Here is a 25,312-nt window from a genome sequence, read left to right as displayed (position 1 = left end):
TCTGCAAAGTTGTGCAGGTTAGGTGGATTGGCCGTGCTAAAAACTTCCCCTTAGTGTCCAAAGATGTACGGGTTAAGTGGGGTTACGGGGATAGGGCAGGCGAGTGGGCCTAGATTGGCTGCTTGTTGAGATGGTTGGTGCAGACCCGCTGGGCCGAATGGCCTCTTTCTGCACTGTAGGGATTCTATGGCCTGGTTAATTTCTTATCTGAAAAATGCCACCTCTGACAGTGTAACAGTCCCCTCAGTACTGCACTGGAGTGTCCACCTGGATTATATGTTGAGTTATCTGGGGTGGACTTGGGCCAGAGTACTACGCACTGATACCCGCGTCCCCAGCTTCGTGAGAAACAAGTGTTGAGTTTAAAGCCACACCTGCACCAAGAGCGTAAGAAAGTTAAAGATGCGAGCGAACCGTTCAGCCAATTGAAACTCTTTCTCTCCAGTGTTCTGTGTCGGTGAGATTCCGTTGTGACTTGTCATGGTGCATGGTGATTTATCCGGAGCAAAACAAATGAGGAGCCGTTGGCAACCAGCATCTGGCTGAATCTTAACTCTTCCCTTTCCTTTATTGCAGATGCCACCCCCTGGACCACCACAGCAGCAACCTCCACAGCAGCAGCAGCCAGGATCCGAGGCGCAGCTCATCTCGTTCGACTAATCTCTCTCTCTGTGTGTGGGGGGAGAGAGGGAGGGAACAGTCACCCTCATACTGGGAATGCAGCTAGCCAGTTGATTATTGGAGGGGAGCCAAGAAAGAAATGTAGGACTGTATGGTGCCTCTTGACAGATTCACTTTTCAAAGTCATACTGGCTTTCATAAACCGATCCTTTTGAAAGACAGGCATGGATTTGACTGCTGACTGGTAAATCTCCAGTTACTGTTTGTGCTCTTGGTGTGAGAGAGAATGAAGCAAAGGACCATTATGATCATTCGAGACTCTAAATTTAAGCGGGAGGCCTGTTGGTGCGATGTAGCGACTGGGGATGATGCTTACTTTGTTTTGGAACGAGGGAAAATTTGAGTTCACAGGTGTTTTGATTGGGTTTCCTTGTTAGAATATTTTCTTTTTTTCTTTCCACTCCACCCCACTCACGTTTTATTACCAAAAACGACCGACCCTCGTTGTTTTAATCCACACCCCTGGGACCACATGAGCTTTTTCACTCAGCCGTGTCATGTGAGCAACGGAGATGGTTGAGCTGTTTCTCCCCATTTACCTAAACTGCTTTTTGTAACTGTATTGGCAATTCTTTCCGGTAGCAAGTGACTTTTTAGTAACTGGCTTCCTCCATCTACCAGTATTTGCTCACCCTTCTTCAGGCACTGAGGTGTATCCCCCCCCCCCCCCCCCCCCCCCCACCCCCCGGGAACTATTTCACAGACGAGCAAGGGGTGTTGTCACCAGTCTCCTGGTTAATATTCACCCTTGAACAGCCATCACAAAAACAGGTTATCTGATCAGTTATCCCATTACTGTTTGTAGAGCTTGCTGCGTGCAAATTGGCTGCCACACACTTCCTACAATGCAACAGTGTCAACACTTCAAAAGTATCTGATTGGAGGGCAGCACGGTGGCGCAGTGGTTAGCACTGCTGTCTCACAATGCCGAGGTCTCTGGTTCGATCCCGGCTCTGGGTCACTGTCCGTGTGGAGTTTGCGCATTCTCCCCATGTTTGCGTGGGTTTCACCCCCACAACCCAAAGATGTGCAGGGTAGATGGATTGGCCACGCTAAATTGCCCCTTAATTGGAACAAATGAATTGGGCACTCTAAATTTTTCTTTAAGTATCTGATTGGTTATAAAGTGCTTTGGGATTTCCTGAGGCTGGGGAAGGCGCCATATCAATGCAAGGTGTGTCGTCGTGTCCGTCCGTTCCAGCATGGAGTGGGGAAGGGAAATGACAGCTGTCCTCAACTGGCATCTGCACAGTAACCTGGAAAGCAAAACACACCTTGTATTTCTCTCTTTACCAATCCCAGCTCCAATCGCAGGGATGCTGCTACATGCTCACCTCTCCACCTTCCCAGCTCTCTGTGAGTCTGGGACATGCCTTGGCAGAGGGCAGGGACTTGCATGTTCCAGAACAAAGGAACTTCAACTCCCTCGCCGGGTAGCTGTCGCCTCTGATCAACCCGAGGTTGCAAATTCATGTCTGGCAAGTACGCTGGCCACTCCCCACTCTTGCTCCGTGAATCGGCTGAGAAACCACCAGTGGCTATATTGGGACTGGTCCCTGTGTCCCATTTCACTCCGCTTTTAAACTCTGTACGGGGGGATGCTCCTATCAGTAAGCTGTTGTCCTGGTGAATCAAGTCAAACTCTTGTTTAGACAAGTGAGGTTTGCGTGCATCAAACATTTTGCCCCTGGGCTGCTCGAGTCAGCACTGCCTGTGCCAACCTCTTGATTTTGTTTTTTGGAAGGTACTATACAGGAGTCTAAACACAGGGAGCCTCGTGGAGGCTCTGTTCAATAAACTGCCTGCTTCTCGATTGTCACTCACCCTTTCTCCTTCGCTTGTCAAGGAATATGCGGGATGCGGCAACAGAGAAATGTTTTTAAAATATCAGACGGGTCGAGGGTAAAGAATGAGCAACCATGACAGTTGGCACAAGTGGTCCTGACTGTAGGTTACATTGCAGTCTGAGTGTGTCCACGTGTTACACACCCAGGTTGAACGATACGGAATCACTAACTCGGATCAGAAATTCATTCCTCTGACCTAAGTAAGTGGTGGACATTACAATTGGCTGCTTGCTGACCTCTACCATGTACTCCTCCCGCCATTGGAGTTGCAGGCACTTAGCAGTGGAAGTTACTAACCTCCATGAACTGTCTCTGCGTAATAATGGAGCTCAATATAATTAACCATAATCTGTAGCTGTCATCCGTATAGCATATTGTATATTGTGCAGTCATACTCTGTCCTATATTTGTGTTCTTTGGAACATAAACAATTAAATGTCTAATTTAAAAAAAAGAAAGTTTCATAATAGGGTGTGCATGTTTAAATTGAAAATAGTCTATTCATTTGCAGTATAATATTGTACAGGATAATTTACATTGTAGTTTGGGTAGATGACGTACCAGTTTAATGTCAGTAAGGCACTGGACACACACGTTCTGTTCTGCTGTACATGAACGTGTCTCTATGTCTTGTGTATTTTCCCTCATTCAACACTGTTCAGCTTTCATCACCATCTCAGCTCATTTTAATACTTTATATTTAATAAACATTTTTCCCTTCATATTTGTTTACTTCCGCGGAATCGGTGTGTGGTTTATTTGAGAAATAAGGTTTTTATTTTTAAACAACGGGTTACGATGATCTGGACCAGTGTTTTTCAAACTTTTTTTCCCGGGGACCCACTTTTACCAACCGGCCGACCTTCGTGGCCCACCATTTTCACTTACCTTTAATGCGACCGGTCCTCAAGATCTCACTTGCTTTGTCATTCAATGTTACATTTCTGCTAAGGACTTCAGCTGACGATTTATGTTTTCGCTGCATCTATTGAAAAAAGTCAAGAGGTTTGCCCTCGGATTCGCCATGCTTAGTCTTCAAATGCCTTTGAAGTTTTGAGGGTTTTAAACTTTCATTTGCCAGCACTACCCTGCATAAAACACACATGGGCTTTGCAGCCTGATTTGCATTGGCACAATTAATAAAGCCATACCTCAATAAATCATCTTTATTACTGCTTTGTTCCCGATTTCAGTTTATTCTTAATGGGGTTGTTCACCAGAGGCCCTGGAACTCTGGATACAGTTCACACCAGCACTGCTCTGTCCCGCTGTGGACTCTCCTGAAAAGCTCTCCAGCAGATTCAATTGTAAGATCCTGGCCCGTTTGTGTCTCTGGCCCTCTCTTCCTTATTAGTCCTGGGTTGACCATATTTCCCAGGATCCTTTGTAAGTGGCCATCCCAGATGGCTACATCATCACTGATTCAAACAAAGCTGATAGGGCTAGTGAAGTGTTTGCATCGCTACCGGAGAAGGTATCTGGGACTTAAGAGGTGAAAAAATCCATCTTGAGTGCATATGAACTAGTGCCTGAAGCCTACAGACAAAGGTTTAGAAATTTAAGGAAAGAATTTGGTCAAACATACAGGGAGTTTTAAAGGATCAGAGTAATTTTGATAGGTGGATAAGGGCTTTGAAAATAGATCAAATGTATGAAGTGCTCAGAGAAATACTTTTGGAGGAGTTTAAAAATTCAATTCCTGATGTAGTGAGAACTCATGTGGAAGAGCAGAGGGTTAAAATTGCGAGATTAGAGCAGAAATGGCATGATTATGAATTAGTTCATAAATCAAAGCTTGGTTTCAGAAATCAGTTTCAGCCTGTGAAGGATAGAAACTGGAGACATGAGAAATACTCAAGTGGTAAAGGCAAAGGTGATCTGATGGGAGATGGTAAGGAGAGTGTACCTCAGATTAAAAAAGAAATCCAGGAGGGTGGAAAAGAAATGAAAAGTTTCAAATGTTTTCACTGTAATAAACTAGGCCATGTAAAGTCAGTGTTGGTGGTTGAAAAAAAGCACTCTGAAGGCTGATATGGTAAAACAGGATAAGACAGTGGGTTTGTTGAAGTGGTAAAGGAAAGCCCAAGTGAAGCGAAGGAGGTGCAAAAGATTGTACAGCCTGATCAAGAGGTGATTGATAAGAAGGTGCCAGATGTCTAAAGAATTTACTTGTGTGGGTAAAATTTACTCGTGTATCAGGAGGAGCAGATACAGAAGTCACAATTTTGAGGGACACGAGAGCTAGTCAATCTTTAATGGTAAGAGATGAGTTATGTAGTTTGGGAAGAACATTGCCAAAAAAGGTGGTAATATGTGGAATTCAGGGTGAGAGGAGTAGTGTTCCATTATACAACGTAAGATTGGAAAGTGAAGTGGTAGGAATAATAGAGAAACTATCTTGTCCAGGAATACAGTTTATCTTGGGTAATGATATAGCTGGATCGTAGGTGGGAGTGATGTCACTGTGGTTGATATGCCAGTGGAAAATCAGACAACTGAAGAGTTGATGGATGAATATCCTGGGATTTTTCCAGATTGTGCAGTAACACGGTCGCAAAGTCAGAGGCTAAGACGAGGAGAAATCAAAGAGTGAAGATGAAGTTGAAGTGCAAAATTATCAGAAATGATTTTTGATCAGACGGTGGAGGATGAGGCGGATATTTTCAGTTCAGGAAAATTGGCGGAGTTCCAACAGAAAGATATAGAAATAAAACTGATGTATCAGAAAGCATATACGGAAGAGGAATTGGAGTGTATACCAGAGTGTTATTACTGTAAAAGTGATATCTTGATGAGAAAATGGAGACCATATATGCAGGTGGATGAAAAGTGGGCAGAAGTTCATCAAGTAGTATTGCCGGTGGGGTATAGAAAAGAGGTGTTGCGAGTTGCACATGAGGTACCAGTGGGAGGTCATTTGGGAATAAGGAAAACTCAAGCTAAAATACAAAATCGTTTTTATTGGCCTGGACTACATAAAGATGTAGTTAAATTTTGTCAATCATGCCACACATGTCAAGTGATGGGGAAACCTCAAGCGGCGATAAAACCAGCGCCCTTAATACCCATTCCAGCATTTGAGGAACCTTTTACAAGGGTCCTAATTGATTGCGTAGGACCGCTCCCTAAAACAAAAAGTGGGAATCAATATATTTTGACTATAATGGATGTGTCTACTAGGTTTCCAGAGGCCATTCCAGTACGTAATATTACAGCTAAAAAGATTGTAGAGGAGTTACTTAAATTCTTTACTAGATATGGGCTACCAACAGAAATACAATCGGATCAAGGATTAAATTTTACCTCAAGATTATTCAAAGAACCTACCTACATGTATGCAGATATATCATATCCTGTGTACATAACGGCGAAATATACTCTGCAAAAATCCAATAAAAAATATTTTTAAAAAAAGATTATTCAAAGACGTTCTGGATAACTTAGGAATAAAACAATTTAAATCAACTGCGTACCATCCAGAATCGCAGGGAGCGTTAGAAAGATGGCATCAGACATTAAAGACAATGTTGAGGGCTTATTGTCAAGATTATCCAGAGGATTGGGATAAATTCGTACTGTTTGCAATTAGGGATGCACCTAATGAGTCAACCAAATTAAGTCCTTTTGAACTAATTTTTGGTCATGAGGTAAGAGGACCACTTGAATTGATTTTTTTTTTTTTATTAAATTTAGAGTATCCAATTATTTTTTTCCAATTAAGGGGCAATTTAGCGTGGCCAATTCACCTAACCTGCACATCTTTGGGTTGTGGGGGCGAAACCCACGCAGACACGGGGAGAATGTGCAAACTCCACACGGACAGTGACCCAGGGCCGGGATTCGAACCCGGGTCCTCAGCGCCGTAGGCAGCAATGCTAACCACTGTGCCACCGTGCTGCCCACACTTGAATTGATTAAGGAAAAATTGGTGAGTGAGAAATTGGAACTTGCATTATTGGATTACGTGTCAAATTTTAGGGAACGGTTAAATAGAGCAGGTGAATTGGCTAGACAGCATTTAAAAGTTGCACAACATGTGATGAAATGGGTAGTGGACAAGAAATCCAAAGTTCGTAGTTTTGCCTGTGGAGATAAAGTTTTAGTATTGTTACCAGTGGTAGGTGAACCTTTAAAAACAAGGTTTTGTGAACCTTATCAGATTGAAAGGAAATCAAGTGAGGTGAATTATGTGGTAAAAACACCAGATATAAGGAAGATTCAACGAGTGTGTCATGTGAATATGCTTAAAAGGTATTTTGAAAGGGAAGGAGAGAAAAAGGAGGACGTTTTAATGATTCTAACTCAAAGTGACGAACCAAATCCAGATGACTGTGAATTTGATATACCTCAAATTAAATTGGAAAATTAGGATGTTCTTAAAAATTGGGATAAATTGTTGAGTTACCTTCCAGAGGAAAAAAGGACTGACCTGAAAGAGTTATTGATATCACATGGGCAAGTTTGCAGAGATAAATTGGGAAGTACTAAAATGGCTATACATGATGTAGATGTAGGAAATCCTGTACCAATCAAACAACATCCACACAGACTTAACCCTTTAAAATTGGCACAGGTTAACAAAGAGATTGAGAGTATGCTTAAAAATGGCATGATTGAAGTGGGTTGCAGCCAATGGAGCTCGCCCATCGTGATGGTACCTAAACCAGACGGTACCCAATGGTTGTGTGTGGACTATAGAAAGGTAATGCAGTTACAAGAACGGACTCTTATCCTATCCCAGGTTTGGAGGATTGCATTGAGAAAGTGAGACAATCAGCTTTTATTTCCAAACTGGATTTACTTAAACGTTACTGGCAGGTACCTTTATCTGAAAGAAGGCAATTTCAGCTTTTGTGACTCCAGATCATATATACCAATTCAAAGTTATGCCACTTGGCATGAAAAACGCCCCAGCCACATTTCAACGGTTAACTAACAAAGTTGTTTCAGGATTACCCAATTGTGCGGTATATATCAACGATCTGGTAATTTTCAGCCAGACATGGAAAGAACATTTAAAGTTATGGAGTTATTTGATCGACTTCAGGAGGTGGGTTTGGTGATAAACCTAGCCAAAAGTGAATTTGGAATGGCCCAAGTCACTTTCCTTGGCCGTACAATTGGACAGGGTCGAATGGTCCAACGGGATGTGAAAACAAAGGTTATTGGGGAGTTTCCGATACCCTCGACACGATGGGAAATAATGCGATTTCTTGGTATGAGTGGATTTTACTGGAAATTTGTACCCAATTTTAGCAGTGTGGTCGCTCCACTGACTGACTTGCTCAAGAAGCGTAACAAATTCCAGTGGAAAGCAGAGTATCAACAGGGATTTGACGGCCTGAAGGCAGTGTTAACCACTGCTCCTGTGTTAGCCATCCCAAATTATACCAAACCATTCAAAGCGGCAGTTGATGTGGGTGTAGGTGTGGTGCTTCTACAAGACGATGACGAAGGGCAAGAGCGGCCTATTGGTTATTTTTCAAAGAAATTGAATTCTCACCGGAAAAAGTATTCCACGATTGAGAAGGAGACTTTGAGTTTGGTGCTGGCTTTGCAACATTTTCACATTTATGTGACCAGCAATCCGTCTGACACCGTTATATATACTGATCAGAATCCGTTGACGTTTTTGGAGCGATTCCGGAATAACAATGCAAGGCTGTTTCGCTGGAGTTTATTGTTACAGCCATTTCATTTAAAAATAGTACGTGTGGCAGGACGAGAAAACGTGACAACCAATGCTTTGTCGCGAATGTGATGAACGGAAGCAGGTTCAGTTTGAGGAAGAACAACAACAAAAAAATGGACTATATTATTATACTTGTTTGTGTGTGTTGTTTTTTGAAACAAAAAAGTATATTTACTGTGTGCATTTCTTAAAGGATAGTGAGAAGGTGAAAAATGAAACCATCTTGAAGTTGATGGTTTATTTTTTTTTTTGGGGGGAGGTGTCATGAGAATGTCACTAAGTAATGTTTGAATGCTCATGTTACTGAAGTGATGTCAGAGTGTGGGTGGATCTGAGCTCTAACTCCCCTTTTTAGTTTTACTTTGAGAAAAGCTTGGTGTGTATGTTTTTTTGGTTTCGTTTTCAGTGTTGGAGCTGAAGCCAGGCAAAGCAGGTGTACTGCTGTTCTCTCTGTCATGAAAAGATCATTTGGTGAATTCAGAATTATAAATGTTTTCAGTGGTGAATGTAAACCTGATGTGCTTCTGTTAAAAGTTGTTTCTTTTGTCTTCTGGATGTTGTTTGGGAAGTTATTAAGGATTACTTAGTGTTGTATTCTTTGGGGATTGTATTTGAATTAATGGTTGCTAAGATGTTCACTGTATGTTTTTAAAAAGGTTAACTTGAATTCATAGAATAAACATTGTTTTGTTTTAAAATACTTTTCCTTTTCTGTTGTACCACACCTGTAGAGTGGGCCGTGTGCTCCCCATAACACAATCTATTAAAAGTTGTGGATCAGGTGAACTCCACAATACACTTTGGGGTTCTCTAATCCCTGGCCCATAACAACGTTTAAAAGCAAATTTTACAGAAAAAAACTAGCTTTTATATAATGTATCCTGGATTTGGAAATTTCAGAGATACAGCCCACATCAAAACTTTAAAAAATATTTTTATTCAGGATATTTTACAATATACATAACACTCATTAAACTCTAACAAACTCTCATCATCCCATCCTGTGGCTGGTTTAGCTCACAAGGCTAAATCGCTGGCTTTTAAAGCAGACCAAGTAGGCCAGCAGCACGGTTCGATTCCCGTACCAGCCTGCCCGGACAGGTGCCGGAATGTGGCGACTAGGGGCTTTTCACAGTAACTTAATTGAAGCCTACTCGTGACAGTAAGCAATTTTCATTTCATTTCTGTGTGCCCAGTTTTAATTTTTGCAACCCCCCCCCTCCATTTGCTGACAACACCCAATTCTTGAAGGAGATAAGCAGCCTCCACCTCGAATAGAATTCCCCTCCAACCCTCTAATGGCAGAAATTACAACAAGTCCCACCCTCGTAAAATCGTCCTCTGAGCTATCAGGGAGGCAAAGGCCAACACATCAGCCTCTCTGCACTCCCGGCTCATCTGATACCCCAAATATCGCCACCCACGGGCCCGGCGCCACCCTTACCCCTAAATTCTCTGACATTATCTCAAAAAACGGCTCCCAGAACCGCCCCAGTTTCGGACAGGACCAGAACATGTTTGCTGGCCCCTTTGAACACTGCTCGCATCTATCCTCCACCTCCAGAAAAAAAAACATTCACACCTGTTTTGGGTCATGTGTGTTCTGTGCATTATTTTAAACTGAATCAAGGTCAGTCTCACACACGAGGAGATGGAGTTTATCCTACCTAAGGCTTCACTCCACACCCCCTCCCCACTTCCTCTTTATCTCCTCCAGCGACGTCCCCTCCCTCTCCATCAATTGCCCATAGATATATCCAAACTCTTCCCCTCCCCTTTCTCATCCTCAGACACTACCTTGTCCATCAATGAAAGGGGTGGCAACCAAGGAAACCTAGTCAGCTCCTTCCTAACCTGTAAGTACCTGTACCCATACCCCTCCCCCGCCTCTCCCGGGAGCTGAAGTCTATCCATCAGTTCCTACAACCCCGCAAATCTACCCTCCCTGTTCCTTAGGGCTCACTGGAAACATGTCACTCTTCCCCACATTAAGTCTATAACCCCAAAAAGGAGCCAAACTTGCCCAACACCTCTTTAATCCTTCCCACACTGTTACGTACAACAGCAAGTTGTCTGCATACAGGGATACTGGTGCTCCATACCTTCCCTCTCTACACCCTTCCACTCCATTATTGTGCTTAGTATGGTAGCCAGCAGTTCAATCGCCAATGCTAAAAGTAACGGGGGAAAGTGGGTGCTCCTGCTTTGTTTCCCTAGACAATCGAAAGTACCCTGAGCTTAATGCATTGGTAAGAACACTCGCAATGGGGGCATTTTACAGCAGTCTGATCCAAGAAATAAACCTGGGTCCAAACCCGAACCAACCCAGTATTGAAGATGCTCCCGTTCTACCCAGTCGAACACCTTCTCCTCATCCATGGAGATTATTACCTCTGCCCCGAGCCCGATGGCAGCAACATCACCACGTTCAATAATCTTAATTGTTGGCCCTTCATAAACCCTGTCTGACCCTCAGCTACTTCTCTTGGCAGACATCCCTCCAAGTGAGTTGCCAGCACCTTGGCCAACAACTCCGCACCGGCGTTCAATAGAGATATGGGCCAATAAGACCCATACTCTTCTGGATCCTGAGCCTTTTTCAGGATTAGAAAAATGGAAGCCTGTGCCAATGGCATCGGCAACTCCCCGAGATAGCGAATCATTAAACATCTCCATTCAGATCAGGCTCCAGCTCCGTTGCAAATTTCTTATAAAATTCCACTGGGAATCTGTCCGGGCCCAGAGCCTTCCCAGGCTGCATGAACCAAGGGCACTTTGTAATTTCCTCCAGCCCAAGCGGAGCCTCCAGCAACTGCACTTTCTCCTCCTCCACCACCAGGATATCTAAACCTACCAAGAACTGTTTCATGTCCAAATCCCCACTGGGGTCTCCGATCTGTAAAACACCCCATTGACCTTTCCTGGAACAGAAACCACTCCATTACACCCCCCCCCCCCCCCCCCCCCCCCCCAACCCCGCGGACCCTTTATTTGCGCTGTATCTCTCAAGGCTGCCTGCCACCTCAACTGGTGTGCCAGTTACCTCCTGGCTTTCTCCCCATGTTCATAGAACACCCCTCGTACACAACCGCTTTCCCCATCAATACCAATTCAAACTCCATTTGGAGCTTCCTCCTCTCCTTCAACAAATTCTCCTCTGGGAGACTAACCATTTCCAACCTCTGTCTCTCCATCCTTCCCACCTTCTCTCCATCCTTCCTACCATCTCTCCATCCTTGCCACCTCCTCTCCATCCTTCCTACCATCTCTCCATCCTTACCACCTCCTCTCCATCCTTCCTACCTTCTCTCCATCCTTCCCACCTTCTCTCCATCCTTGCCATCTTCTCTCCATCCTTGCCACCTTCTCTCCATCCTTGCCACCTTCTCTCCATCCTTGCCACCTTCTCTCCATCCTTCCCACCTTCTCTCTATCCTTCCCACCTTCTCTCTCTCTGTGCCTTAATCGGGATCAGTTCCCCACTAATCACCGCTTTTACGATCTCCCAGAAAGTGGAAAGTGAAACATCGTCCATGTCAGTTTCTCTAGCTGTGACAGTCCTCTGACACACACCCGTATCCGCCAACAATGGCCGCTGGGCACAACCCCTCTCCAAACACATCCACATAGTGCGGAGCATGGTCAGATATAACAGTTGCTGAGTATTGCGAACCTACCACCCCAGGGAGTAATCCTTACCCACTATATAAAAAAGTGAATGCGGGAGTAAAACCGGTGCACATGTAAGAAAAAGGAGAACTCCTTTCCTCTAGGTTGCCTAAAGCTCCATGGATCCCCCCCCCCCCCCCCCCCCCCCCCCCCCGGATCTGTTCCATGAATCCAAGCAACTCCTTCGCCACCCTGATATCTTCATGGATTTGAGGCACGACCGGTCCAATCTGGGGTCAAGCACCCAATTGAAATCCCCTCCCATAGTCAACTGATGAGAAAAAAATCCGGGACTGCCCGGGACTCTTAATAAAGTCTGTATCTTCCCAGTTAGGGAGCGTACACATTCACTAAATCATAATCCTTCCAACCTTCCACCCACCATCACGTATCTCGCCCCCTACTCCCCCGGATCTCCCACTATGTTCCCCACTGAAAAGGCCACCCACCCTCTTATTAATATGGACCGCAGTTCCCCTTATCTTGGTGTCGAATCCAGAATGGAACACTTGTCCCACCCAGTCTAACCACAACCTCGTTTGACCCCTAAAGGTAACCACATCCGGTAAATGGGTGAACAGCCGAGATCTTTTAACCGGCCCGTTCAATCCCCTCGCGTTCTATGTGACCAGTCTGGTCGGGGGTCTCATGCCCCTGAACAGCCATATCCCACCCCTGTCCCCCATTCAAATGTCCCCATGTCCATGTTGTTCGTCTCCTCCCCCGACGTGTCGATGTAATGGCCCCTACCCCCGTGTGTGACCCACTGCGAGCCAGGCGACCTCACCTTCCGTAACCTCACCTTGCTCCTAAAATGAGCAGACTTGACCTTATTAAACCCCGCCCTCCTTTTTGCCAGTTCTGCTCCCAAATCTTAGTAAATTCTAACGGTGTGGCCTTACCAGCTGCACTCTCCTATTTCCTTCAACCCTCCTCAGGATCATTTCTTTGTTTAAGTACCTGCGGAGTTGGACAATGATCGCCCGTGGCGGCTCCTCAGATTTGGGCTTATTCCTCCGCGGGCGATGGTCCGCTTCTGGGGGAAGAAGCAGTTTGATATCGCGCTTGGGGCGAAGGGAATCAAAGGATATGGAGGGGAAAGCGGGATTAGGCTATTGAGTTGGATGACCAGCCATGATCGTGATGAATGGCAGAGCAGGCTCGAAGGGCCGAATGGCCTCCTTCTACTCCTATTCTCTATGTTCTGTTTCTAAGATCAGATATGAATTGGCCAGAGTGAACTGGGAGAAGGAACGTTCAAGCAAATCTGTGACAGAGCAGTGGGACGCATTCAAGAAGGAAGTTAGGGAGAACAGAGGGGCGACATGTTTCATTCAAGAAAGAAAGGGTGGGCCCAAGAAAACCAGTGAACCCTGGATATCGAGGGATAGACAGCATTGGATAAGGAGAAAAGGGAGGTTTACGGCAGACACCGGAGAGGCAGAGAGAATGTGCAAGAGAGAACTTATAAAGGAAATTAGGAGAGCAAAAAGGAACATTGGAGGATACTGGCAGGTGAAATAAAGGAAAGCCTAAGTTGTTTTACAAGTACATTAAGAGTAAAAGGATAACTAGGGAAAGAGGAGGGCCCATTAAGGACCACGGTGGTAATTTGTGTGTCCAGCCGGAGGATGTAGGTCGGGTTCCAAATGAATTCTTTGTCTCACTGTTCATTAGAGAAAGGGCCGGTGTGGGTATTGAAATTAGGGAGAAGGACTGTGTTAAAATTAAAGAGAGACAGAGAGGTGGTTCTGAGTGGTCTGGCAGGCTTAAAAGTAGACAACTTTCCAGGGTCAGATGAAATGTATCCCAAGCTGTTGAGTGAAGCAAGGGAGGAAGTAGCAGGGGTGCTGGAACTAATTTTCAATTTCTCTCTGGCCACAGGAGAGGTGCCGGAGGACTGGAGGATAGCCAATGTGGGGCCATTATTCAAGAAGGGAGGAAGGGATAGACCAGGAAAATACAGGCCAGTCAGTCTAACCTCAGTGGTGGAGAAACTATTGGAAGCAATTCTGAGGAACAGAATTGATCTGCATTTGGAAATGAAATGAAATGAAATGAAACCCGGGATTAATCATGAACAGTCAGCATTGTTTTTTTTTAAAATTTAGAATATCCAATTCATCTTTTCCAGTTAAGGGGCAATTTAGCGTGGCCAATCCACCTATCCACATTTTGTGGGGGCCACGCAGACACAGGCTGAACGTGGAAACTCCACACGGGCAGTGACCCAGAGGCGGGATCGAACCTGGAACCTTGGTGCCGTGAGGTAACCGTGCTAACCACTGTGCCACCGTGCTGTCCCAGCATTGTTTTGTTAAGGGAAGGCCATATCCGACCAACTTGATTGAATTTTTCGAAGAGGTGACCAGGTGTGTAGATGAGAATTAATTTGACGTAGTCGACTTGGACTTCAGCAAGGCTTCTGATAAGGTTCCACATGTGAGACTGATAGCGAAGGTAAGAGCCCGTGGCATCCAAAGAAATTTGGCAAATTGGCTCCAGAATTGGCTGAGTGGCAGGAAGCAGAGGGTGATGGTCGAGGGGTGTTTTTCTGACTGGACGTCTGTGTCCAGTGAGGTCCCGCTGGGATTAGTGTTGGGGCCCTTGTTCTTTGTGGTTTATGTAAATGATTTAGATATGAATGGAGGAGGGTTGATTAGTAAGTTCACGGATTATACAGAAGTTGGTGGGATGGTAAATAGTCAGGAGGATAGCCTTCGATTACAGGAGATTATAGACAGGCTGGTCAGAGAGGCTGATCAATGGCAAATGGAATTCAATCTGGTTGAGTATGAGGTGATGCACTTGGGCAGGACAAACAGGGCAAGGGACTACATGATGAACAGCAGGACCCTGGGAAGCACCGAGAATCAGAGACACCTTGGTGTGCATGTACACTATCCCTTTAGATAGCTGGGCAGGTAGATACAGTGGTTAAGAAGGTATAGGGTATGCTTGGCTTTATTGGCTGATGTATAGAGTTTCAGAGCAGGCAGGTTATGCTGGAACTGTATAAAACATTGGTTAGGCCACAGCTAGGGTATTGTGTGCCAATCTAGAATCCACATTACAGGTTAAATGTAAGGATCAATGGCCAGGTGGGATGTATGGATCAATGGCCAGGAGGGATGTATGGATCAATGGCCAGGAGGGATGTATGGATCAATGGCCAGGAGAGATGTATGGATCAATGACCAGGTGGGATGTATGGATCAATGGCCAGGTAGGATGTATGGATCAATGGCCAGGTGGGATGTATGGATCAATGGCCAGGAGGGATGTATGGATCAATGGCCAGGAGGGATGTATGGATCAATGGCCAGGAGGGATGTATGGATCAAGGGCCAGGTGGGATGTATGGATCAATGGCCAGGAGGGATGTATGGATCAATGGCCAGGAGGGATGTATGGATCAAGGGCCAGGTGGGATGTATGGATCAATGGCCAGGAGGGATGTATGGATCAATGGCCAGGAGGGATGTATGGATCAATGGCCAGGAGGGATGTATGGATCAATGGCCAGGAGGGATGTATGGATCAAGGGCCAGGTGGGATGTATGGATCAATGGCCAGGAGGGATGTATGGATTAATGGCCAAGAGGGATGTGTGAATCAAGGGCAGGGAAGGGGCTCGAGGTCTAGGGGGCATTTGGAGAAAACCTTCACCCAAAGGGTGGTGGAAGTCTGGAACTCTGCCTGAAAGGGTGGTGGCGGCAGAGACCCTCGTTACATTCATAAACCGTCATAATCCTCATAAACCAGGGGCTGGTTTAGCACAGTGGGCTAGACAGCTGGTTTGTAATGCAGAACAAGGCCATCAGCGCAGGTTCAATTCCCGTACCAGCCTCCCCGAACAGGTGCCGAAATGTGGCGACTAGGTGCTTTTCACAGTAACTTCATTGAAGCCTACTTGTGACAAGCGATTTTCATTTAATTTAATAAGTATTTAGATATGCGCCTGCGATGCCAGGGTGTACACAGCTATGGCCCAAGTGGGAAATGGGATTAGAATGGTTAGGGTGTTATTTCTGACTGGCACTGATGGGCTGAAGGGCCTGTTCTAAACTCCTTGATCCTTGTCAATAAAGTTTAATTGTATGCTGGCAGCGCGGTGGCTGCTGGGTGTCTCTGATTGCCCAGTACTGTCAATAAAGTTTAATTGTATGCTGGCAGCGCGGTGGCTGTTGGGTGTCTCTGATTGCCCAGTGCTGTCAAGAAAGTTTAATTGTATGCTGGCAGCGCGGTGGCTGCTGGGTAGGTCAGTGCCTGGAGGTCACCCCTCCCCTTGCCGCTGCCATTGCTCCATGTGCCGGGAGCCGGGTGCTGTTGGCCGGGGAGATGCTGGCGGCGTTGGGGAGAGGGGTCGGGCCCGCCCGGGGCCTGCTCAGGTAGCTGTTCGCGACCGGGCCTCCTGCTGATAGAGGTTGGCCGAGTCAGGGGCCCGGGGACCGGCTGTGGACCCCCCTCCCCCGGGGAAGCTGCCCAGCCTCCGCCTCGGCTCCAATTCCCGGCTTGTGATCCGGGTATCCTCCCCCCCCCCCCCCCCCCCAGGCTCCGAGCTGGGTGCTGCCCGGTGGGTGCTGTCCTGGTTGGAGCTGGGTGCTGCCCTGGTGGGTGCTGCCTTAGTGGGTGCTGAGTGCTGCCCTGCCGGGTGCCTGTCCTGGTGGGTGCAGTCCCGGTGGGTGCTGCCCTGCTGGGTGCTGCCCCGCTGGGTGCCTGTCCCGCTGGGTGCTGCCCTGCTGGGTGCTGCCGTGGTGGGTGCCTGTCCTGGTGGGTGCTGTCCCGGTGGGTGCTGGGTGCCTGCCCCGCTGGGTGCCTGCCCCGCTGGGTGCCTGTCCCGCTGGGTGCTGCCCCGCTGGGTGGCTGCCCCGCTGGGTGCTGCCGTGGTGGGTGCCTGTCCCGCTGGGTGCTGCCGTGGTGGGTGCCTGTCCCGCTGGGTGCTGTCCTGGTGGGTGCAGTCGCGCTGGTTGCTGCCCTGCTGGGTGCCTGTCCCGCTGGGTGCCTGTCCCGCTGGGTGCCTGTCCCGCTGGGTGCCTGTCCCGCTGGGTGCCTGTCCCGCTGGGTGCCTGCCCCGCTGGGTGCCTGCCCCGCTGGGTGCCTGACCCGCTGGGTGCCTGTCCCGCTGGGTGCCTGTCCCGCTGGGTGCTGTCCCGCTGGGTGCTGCCCCGCTGAGTGCTGTCCTGGTGGGTGCAGTCGCGCTGGTTGCTGCCCCGCTGGGTGCCTGCCCCGCTGGGTGCTGTCCTGGTGGGTGCCTGTCCTGCTGGGTGCTGCCCCGCTGGTTGCCTGTCCCGCTGGTTGCCTGTCCCGCTGGTTGCCTGTCCCGCTGGGTGCTGCCCCGGTGGGTGCTGTCCCGGTGGGTGCCTGTCCCGGTGGGTGCCTGTCCCGGTGGGTGCCTGTCCCGGTGGGTGCCTGTCCCGCTGGGTGCCTGTCCCGCTGGGTGCCTGTCCCGCTGGGTGCCTGTCCCGCTGGGTGCCTGTCCCGCTGGGTGCCTGTCCCGCTGGTTGCCTGTCCCGCTGGTTGCCTGTCCCGCTGGTTGCCTGTCCCGCTGGTTGCCTGTCCCGCTGGTTGCCTGTCCCGCTGGGTGCCTGTCCCGCTGGGTGCCTGTCCCGCTGGGTGCTGCCCCGGTGGGTGCTATCCCAGTGGGTGCTGCCCCGGTGGTGCTGCCCCACTGGGTGCTGCCAAGGAGGGTGATGCCCTGGAGGGTGCTGCCCGGTACCTGGGGGTGGTGCCTGTCCTGGTGCCCGGTGGGTGCCTGTCTTTTTGATCTGCTTTCTGTGCAGCTTTCTTGCCTCTTGGGCAGGGTGCTGTGCCCGTGCGCTCCAGTCGCCTGGGGTGAGGACAGTGGCTGAGTCCCAGCAACAGAGGGGTATCACCATCCGGGCTTGATCTATTCCAGCGCGGTTCATGGGAATGGTGATCTCGGTGCCCGGGAGGTGCCCGGTACGTGGGGGGAGGGGGGGGGGGGGTGCCTGTCCCGCTGCTCGGGCGAGTGCCTGTCTCGGTGCAGGATAGAAGCATTTAGATGAACACTGAAATGCCACAGCAAATAAGGCTCTGGACAAAGTGCTGGCAAATGGGATGAGAATAGATCGGTGGTTGATCGCCGGTGCAGACATGGAGGGCTGATGGCCCTCTTTTTGTGCTGTATGATGCTATGACTGGAGAAGCTACCCCGTCACACCTGCCCCATCATCCCTGTGCTCACTGACCTGCATTGGTTAAGCATGTTCTCGACTTTAAAATTCTCATCCTTGTTTTCAAATCCCCCCCCACCCCTTGTGACCTTGCACTCCCTATCTCTGCAATCTTCCGGCCCTGATCTGTAGTCCCTCCATCTCTTGAACATTCTGATTTTAAACCCCCCTCTATTGGAGCCCTTGAGTTCAGTTGCCTCTTAGGATGAGATGTGCAGACCCCAAACTGGGAAGTAAAGGCAGAGGAAATCAAAATTACATTAAATTCATGTGCAGGAAACAAAATTAAGGTGGGATTAAGGAAGAGAGATGAGGAAGAAAAGGAAAAAATAAATTAATAGTTTTACTTTTCATGTCTCTGAAAAGTCATCTTTTGAGAGAATGCAGTTCCACACTTGTAAAGTCAATTTTCTGAACAAAGAGATTATCACATAATTATCACATAAATAAATTATTAGCATCTCATTTCCTCTTAATTGTACCAGCCGTTACTCTTTCAGTCAGTTTGGGTGTTGAACTAGTCACTAAATAATCGTACTCACAAATACGTAAAAAATCCAAAAAAATCATACGTACAAACAACAGGTACTCACAAATACTCGACCATTGCAATAATTTCAGTGCCAGCTATGTTGGTGGAGCAGGTAGCTCTTGACTGCAACTGCTGGATTTCTAGGTTTTAATTGCGTTTTATCTGATGCTGCAAATTGCTGTCTGATTTACTTTGCAATAGCAGCAAACGCTGAAAGCCTCACCATTATTACACACCATCGGAGCTGATGACTCTTCAGAAGTGGTGCCCCTATTGGGAATGACCAGTGCCAGAGGAATCGCATAACGTTTTAAGTATCCTGTCTGCTAGTGTCTCCTGGTGAGCTTTCCGTTTCTATTCAATCTTTTTGCAGGCGAGAGTTACAAACGTTCTGTGCCCGGCGGGCCTTGAGGGCCAGCGCCTGCAATCGCTGCGACGCCCTGGTAACACCGCCCCTCGACACTGCCCCCAAGGATTACTCCCCAAAGATAAAACAACTGGTGCAGGAAATAGCGAGCCTAACACTTCTCGAAATCGCCGACTTAAATGAACTGCTTAAGGTACGTCAGAGAATGGCCTCCATTTGCTGAGGGATCCGTTAGAGCCTCCTAGCAGGTTGACATAACTCTCTGAACACAACAGGAGGGTACAAATTCAGATGTGATTACGTCTGCTGCCTCACGGGTCACTGTCCGTGTGGAGTTTGCACATTCTCCCCGTGTCTGTGTGGGTCTCACCCCCACAACCCAAAGATGTGCAGGGTAGGTGGATTGGCCACGTTAAATTGCCCCTTAATTGGGGGAAAAAAAGAATTGGGTGCTCTAAATTTCTATAAAACATGATGTAGATCAGTGAGGGCAGCAGCCCCACCACCAGTCCCAACCCTGGTGAGGACAATGTCTCGGTGCCATAACTCAGTTTCTTGAGTCAGAAGGTGGTGTGTTTGTTTTGCTCCAAGAGACTTTAAGCAAGTGATAGCGGCTGAGTGTCCAGTGAAGCGCGATGGGAGTTGCTGCATTGTTGGAGATGCCACCTTTCGAACGAGGTGTTAAACTGAGGCCTTCTGGATGAATGGAGCTCCTGGTCGGACGGTGTTTAAAAGCAAGCCGAGGCCTGAAATGTGAGAACGAGAGCAAGGTGGTGAATGGAGATGGCAAGTGAGCAGAATGTGGAATCGGCTGTGTGGCCTTTATTGTATATCACGATACCAGTTAATACTCTTTGTCTTCACAGAAAACGCTGAAAATTCAGGATATTGGAATGATGCCGATGGCTGGAGCAATGGCAGCTGCTCAGCCGATTCTCCAGGTAACTAACACTCGAGGTAAACCCCTCATTGCTGCTCTGACCAGCTTCTACTCTCCGTAAACCCAAGCTTGTCCAAAACTCTGCTGCCTGTGTTTTAACTTACTCCGGGCAGCACGGTAGCATTGTGGATAGCACAGTTGCTTCACAGCTCCAGGGTCCCAGGTTCGATTCCCGGCTTGGGTCACTGTCTGCGTGGAGTCTGCACATCCTTCCTGTGTTTGCGTGGGTTTCACCCCCACAACCCAAAGATGTGCAGGATAGGTAGATTGGCCACTCTAAATTGCCCCTTAATTGGAAAAAATAATTGGGTACTCTAAATTTAAAAAAAAGAAAAAAGGTTTCACCAGCGGCTGTGGTGGGATTTGAACGTGGGTCCCCAGAGCATAGCCCTGGGTCTAATGACAATACCACTATACCACCACCTCCCTGTATAATTTCCCCATTAACTAACATTGTATTCAACAGCTGCCCAGCAGGTTTACCCTGTGGTATTTGTTATAAAATCAAACCGTGTATCTTTTGTGAATTGGGCAATTGTTTTGTTTCTGAGGTAGCAGTTTTCCCAATTTCGAGATGATATGAATCCCTGAGTTTAAAGCTTGTGTGGACGTAGAATCCCTACAGTGCAGAAGGAGGCCATTCGGCCCATCGAGCCTGCATCGACCCTCCAAAAGAGCCCCAACCGAGGCCCACTCCCCCACCCTATCCCTGTAACCCCACCTAGCCATTGGACATTAAGGGACAATTTAGCACGGCCAGTCCACCTAACCTGTGCGTCTTTGGACTGTGGGAGGAAACCGGAGCATCCGGAGGAAACCCACGCCCACACGGGGAGAACGTGCAGACTCCGCACAGACAGTGACCCAGCGGGGAATCTAACCTGGGACCCTGGAGCTGTGAGCAGCAGTGCTAACCACTGTGCCAGTACACTTGAGTATTTCAGGATTGCATTTGAGGTTCTGAAGAAGAATCCTGTTGGATTTGAAACGTTAATTCTGTTACTGTCTCCACAGAAGCTGCTGCGATGTTGCAGTGTTTTCTGTGTCTATTTCAGATTTGCCGTATTTTGTTTTTGGTTGAGCATTGTTACCTGTCCTGCTCCCGTCTGATTTCCCTGTTCTTTTCTCTGCTCCTGTTTCCCGGGCAGGCAGAAGATGAGGCGGCCCCAGTAAAGAAGGAGAAAACGCATTTCACCGTGAAACTGACGGAATTCAAGGCGGCAGAGAAAGTGAAACTCATTAAAGAAGTGAAGAACTGCATTTCTGGCATCAACCTTGTGCAGGTGAGGCTACTGTTGTCCATCTGATTTTCATCACTGAATTTAAAGTTGACTTTTCGATCTGCTTCTGTCTGTTTTTTGATCGTTTCTCCGCTTCTCGACTTGGGGAGTTAGGGAGGGAGGCTTCGCCTCAGCCTGCGATGATCTTGTGCTGATTGTGGCACAAGAGGGTGAGTGGGGTCGATCGCACTGCTGCGATCACGTGTGGAGTTGAGGAGTAAGGGCGTCGGGAGGGGAGGGGGATTTGAGGTGGGGGGGGGGGGGGTGATCCTAACGAACGGTTTGTGAGTCGCATTGGGCTGGGGACCTGTCCCTGCTCCCGTTTGTTAGAGTATAGCATTTTGTTTCTGCTGCCCAGCCATCAGGTGCCAGTGGTAATGTCACTGATAGTCCAGAGACCCAGGCTAAAGCTCTGGGGGCGCGGGTTCAAACCCCACCACGGCAGCTGGTGGGATTCAAAACTGGAACATAAAGCTGGCCTTGTTAGGACGGCATGTGGCGCAATGGTTAGCACTGGGACTGCGGCGCAGAGGACCCGGGTTTGAATCCCGGCTCTGGGTCACTGTCCGTGTGGACTTTGCACATTCTCCCCGTAGCTGCGTGGGTCCCCCCCCCCCCCCCCCCCCCCATACCCGAAGATGTGCAGGTTAGGTGGATTGGCCACGCTAAATTCCCCCTCAATTGGGAAAAAAATAATAATTGGGTACTCTAAATGTATTTTTTTTTTCAAAAGCTGGCCTCGTTAATGGTGATCGTGAAGCTCCCACCGATTGCTGTAAAAATCCTCCTGGTTCATTAATGCCCTTTAGGGAAGGCAATCTGCCGTCCTTACCCGGCCTGGCCTCCAGGTGGCTCCACGTCAGGCTGGAATGTGGTTGACTCTAATCACCTTCTGAAATGGCCCAGCAAGCCTCTCGGTTCAAGGACAGCTAGGGATGGGCAAGATGGCAGGCCCTGCCAGCCACCCCACATTCCAATAAAGAAGAGAATACAAAAATCAGGCCTGTTATTGCAGTGAGGGTTTCCCGCCTCCTCCAATATTATTGGCCCTTTCTACTATTTAATTGCATTAGTTACTGCATTACAAGAGATATGGTGTTGAGAGTTTCCAGTGTGGGGAGATTCTAACAAGAAGCACTCTGTTTATTGAGGTGTGTTCGAGTGCCTGTGATTGCCTCAATCAAATGGCCATTCTCTATCTGTGTGCCAAAATGGTCAGCTCTCACTTACTGTTTGACTGTGGGAGGCAACACAGCAAGGAGCTCTGCCTCGAATAACCTCTGCACTTGCAGTTGTCCCCGGAGTGAGAACGATGGGGCCTTCTCCCACCCGACCCTCTGCAGACCTCAGGAAGCCAGGCGATATAACCCTGTTTCCCCCTCCACCCTCTCCCTCCCCCTTACTGCCAATCCCTCCTGAGAGCCGTCAACGCCGCCTGGGCGTCCCGGCCTGCAGAGCCGCGTGTCACTGGGCTGGGAGGATTCCCGTGGGGGGGGGGGGGGGGGGGGGGTGACTTTTTGGCGTTAATGTTGTTGTGTTTGTTTGTTCCATAGGCGAAAAAGCTGGTGGAATCCCTTCCGCAAGAGGTAAAAACCAACGTCTCGAAGGAAGAGGCAGAGAAACTGAAGTCGGCCCTTGAAGCAGCAGGAGGAACAGTTCAGCTGGAATAATTTTCTTATTCCAGCCAATCCTTGGGCTGGAGGATACCGTGGAGACCAATTCTTCGGCCTTCCTCAGCCCACTGTGCAGTTTGGTGTCTTGGAGCTGCCATACTGTGTCATACTGTGTCATGGGACTTATAATATCAATGGAGAGTGTAGTTTGACCAAGATGTTTTTTTTTTGTATGTATGTCTGCATATTATGATTTTATACCACTTCTGAAGTGCTGGCGGGTGTAGCCGACTGTCAAATAGGAATAATGGAGATACTGTAAATGCTCGGCCTGTACAGCCACCGTCACCAGCAGTCAGCGGAATTTCTGAGTGCGTCAGCTGTCATTGTCGTCCAACATTAAATGAGGGGAGAACACCCTTTTTAAAACTGCGGAGATGAACGTTTTTGACCTGCCACCCAGTGACCACTTATCCTAGTGCGAACTCACCTGGGGATGCAGTGATGGATCCGGAGAACTGGAGCAGCATCATCAGGCTAGAGAAGCAGGTTTCGGACAATGGAGGTGCTTGTGCCGGTGTGAAACCGATAGATCATCTTTCCCAATGCTGACCACCTTCTTCCCAGTTATTAAGGCCCCGGGAATAACGACGAGTGACGAGGTTCAGCAGCGGAGATGGTCAGAGCTCTCCCTTCGTGTGTTCACAACGCAAAGTTCAGTCCATCTGAATCGCATTGACGATTGCCCATTTTAAATAAAAGATGATTCCGAGGTATTAATAACAGTAGCCGTATGCACTGGGAAGATTATGTTTTAACATTCGGTAATGTGCACCGAGCAGTCCAGGCCTCTGATATGTTCGGTGTTTGTAATGGGGACAGGAATTAGATAGATTTTTATTGGTAAAATTAACCAAAGTCTTTTAACCAAAGACATTGAACATTTGTCCCTAAGGGCTTGTGGTCATTTGTTGGTCTGCCATACACTCTGTGAAGTGAGATTTGACTATGAAACAAACCCACTGATTGGCCTCTTTGAATTCCCTGGCCTCTCCCTTCACAGGATCTGTGAGTCCGTAGGTTAGGCTTTTGAGTTGTTGCTGGGTTCCTGCAGACTGTGTTGCCAAAGGTTCTGCTGGCGTGAGGTGTTTCCTGCACTGAATCGCTTGTCACTCACTTGCGGAGGCTGATCGGGTTTGCCACCTTTAAAGTCAGAGTCGCTGAAAACTCGCCACCGCCTTGGCAGTCAGACACCCCTTGCTGATAGTTTTGCTTGACAGCAACTTCAGTTTGTCAATTCCTTGCTGAATTGCTGCCTCCCAGACAAATCCTTGAATCTTCCAGCACTGAAAGGGGCCATTCGGCCCATTGCCGGATGTCAGGCCGGTGGAGAGCTATCCAGGTACTCTCGCGTCTGCTCTTTCCCCGTGGCTCTGCGGATTTCCGCTCGGTCAAGTATTTATCTTTTGAGGGTGGCGCAGTGGTTAGCACAGCGCTGAGGACCCGGGTCACTGTATGGAGTTTGCACATTCTCCCCGTGTCTGCATGAGTCTCACCCCCACAACCCAAAGGTGGCCATGCTAAATTGCCCCTTAATTGGAAGTTTTTAAAAAATGTATTTATCTTCTGAAAGTTATTGAAATCTTGCACCATCCTTTCAAGTAGCGAGAGACAGCTCAGAATGCACAACTTGAAAGTTCATATTCTGTGTCCTCTTACCAACGCAAACAGCTTCTCCTTATTTACACCCAACAAAACCTCTTCATGATTTGAGTGCCTGTATTAAATCTCCCCTGAATGTTTTCGCTGTTCAGAGAACAATGGCAGCATCTTCTGTCTCTGGTAAATCTCCCCAACGTCATCTCAAGGCCTTGATATATATCCTACTCTCTCGGGGCCTGGAACTGTGTTTTAGAAAGCTTTAGCACTCTTATACCTCCGTTTACAAACCCGGGGATCCTGCATGCTTTTCCCACAACCGTCTCAACTTGCCATGTCGCCTTCAAATATTTGTGTCCATCAACTAACCGGTCTGATCCTGCATCTCTCTTTACAATTGTCTAATTTAGTTTGTATTGTGCCTCTCCTTCCCCAAATATATCATTTCAAGCAAGTCTCAGGATTTGCGATGATGAAACTACAAGATTATCGGAAAAACCTGCCGGTTCACAAATGCCCTTCCGGGAAGGAAATCTGCCATCCTTACCTGGTCGGCCTACATGTGACTCCAGACCCACAGCAATGTGGTTGACTCTTACTTAACTGCCTCTGACATGGCATAGTAAGAGATTTTTCTAAAAATTTATTCAAGGAATGTGGGCATCGCTGGCTGGACCAGCATTTATTGCCCCTTGAGAAGGTGGTGAGGAGCTGCCTTCTTGAACGCTGGTGTCCCCTCTGGTGCAGGTACACCCACAGTGCTGATAGGGAGGGAGTTTCAGAATTTGATCCAGCGACAGTGAAGCAACGGCAATATATTTCCAACTCAGGAGAG

The 25,312-nt window shown here is 48.0% G+C and overlaps 2 protein-coding genes across 7 annotated transcripts in view; both read left to right on the top strand.

Moving 5' to 3' along the window:
• The window catches only part of hgs (hepatocyte growth factor-regulated tyrosine kinase substrate), a 39,554-nt gene extending 36,304 nt beyond the window's left edge, over positions 1-3,250 (top strand). For 5 of the 6 annotated variants that reach the window (XM_038777010.1, XM_038777013.1, XM_038777012.1 and 2 more), the window contains one exon: positions 577-749. In XM_038777010.1, the coding sequence (XP_038632938.1) occupies positions 577-660 (84 nt within the window). In that variant the 3' untranslated portion in view covers positions 661-749. Of the gene's footprint in view, positions 1-576 lie in introns of all 6 variants that reach the window. The other variant, XM_038777007.1, reaches the window with a different exon arrangement.
• A 12,866-nt stretch (positions 3,251-16,116) lies between these two features.
• mrpl12 (mitochondrial ribosomal protein L12) lies at positions 16,117-23,252 on the top strand. The gene is made up of 5 exons (XM_038777652.1): positions 16,117-16,280; positions 18,992-19,178; positions 19,852-19,926; positions 21,074-21,208; positions 22,759-23,252. Exons 1-5 carry the CDS (start codon positions 16,231-16,233, stop codon positions 22,873-22,875), a joined length of 564 nt encoding a protein of 187 aa, XP_038633580.1. The 5' UTR covers positions 16,117-16,230; the 3' UTR covers positions 22,876-23,252.
• The last annotated feature ends 2,060 nt before the right edge of the window (positions 23,253-25,312 follow it).

The sequence above is a fragment of the Scyliorhinus canicula genome, chromosome 18 (genome assembly GCF_902713615.1).
Source record: "Scyliorhinus canicula chromosome 18, sScyCan1.1, whole genome shotgun sequence".
NCBI classification, from domain to species: Eukaryota; Metazoa; Chordata; class Chondrichthyes; order Carcharhiniformes; family Scyliorhinidae; genus Scyliorhinus; species Scyliorhinus canicula.
The sequence above is the reverse complement of the archived record's forward strand: the minus strand, read 5'-3'. Positions and strand labels throughout refer to the sequence as shown.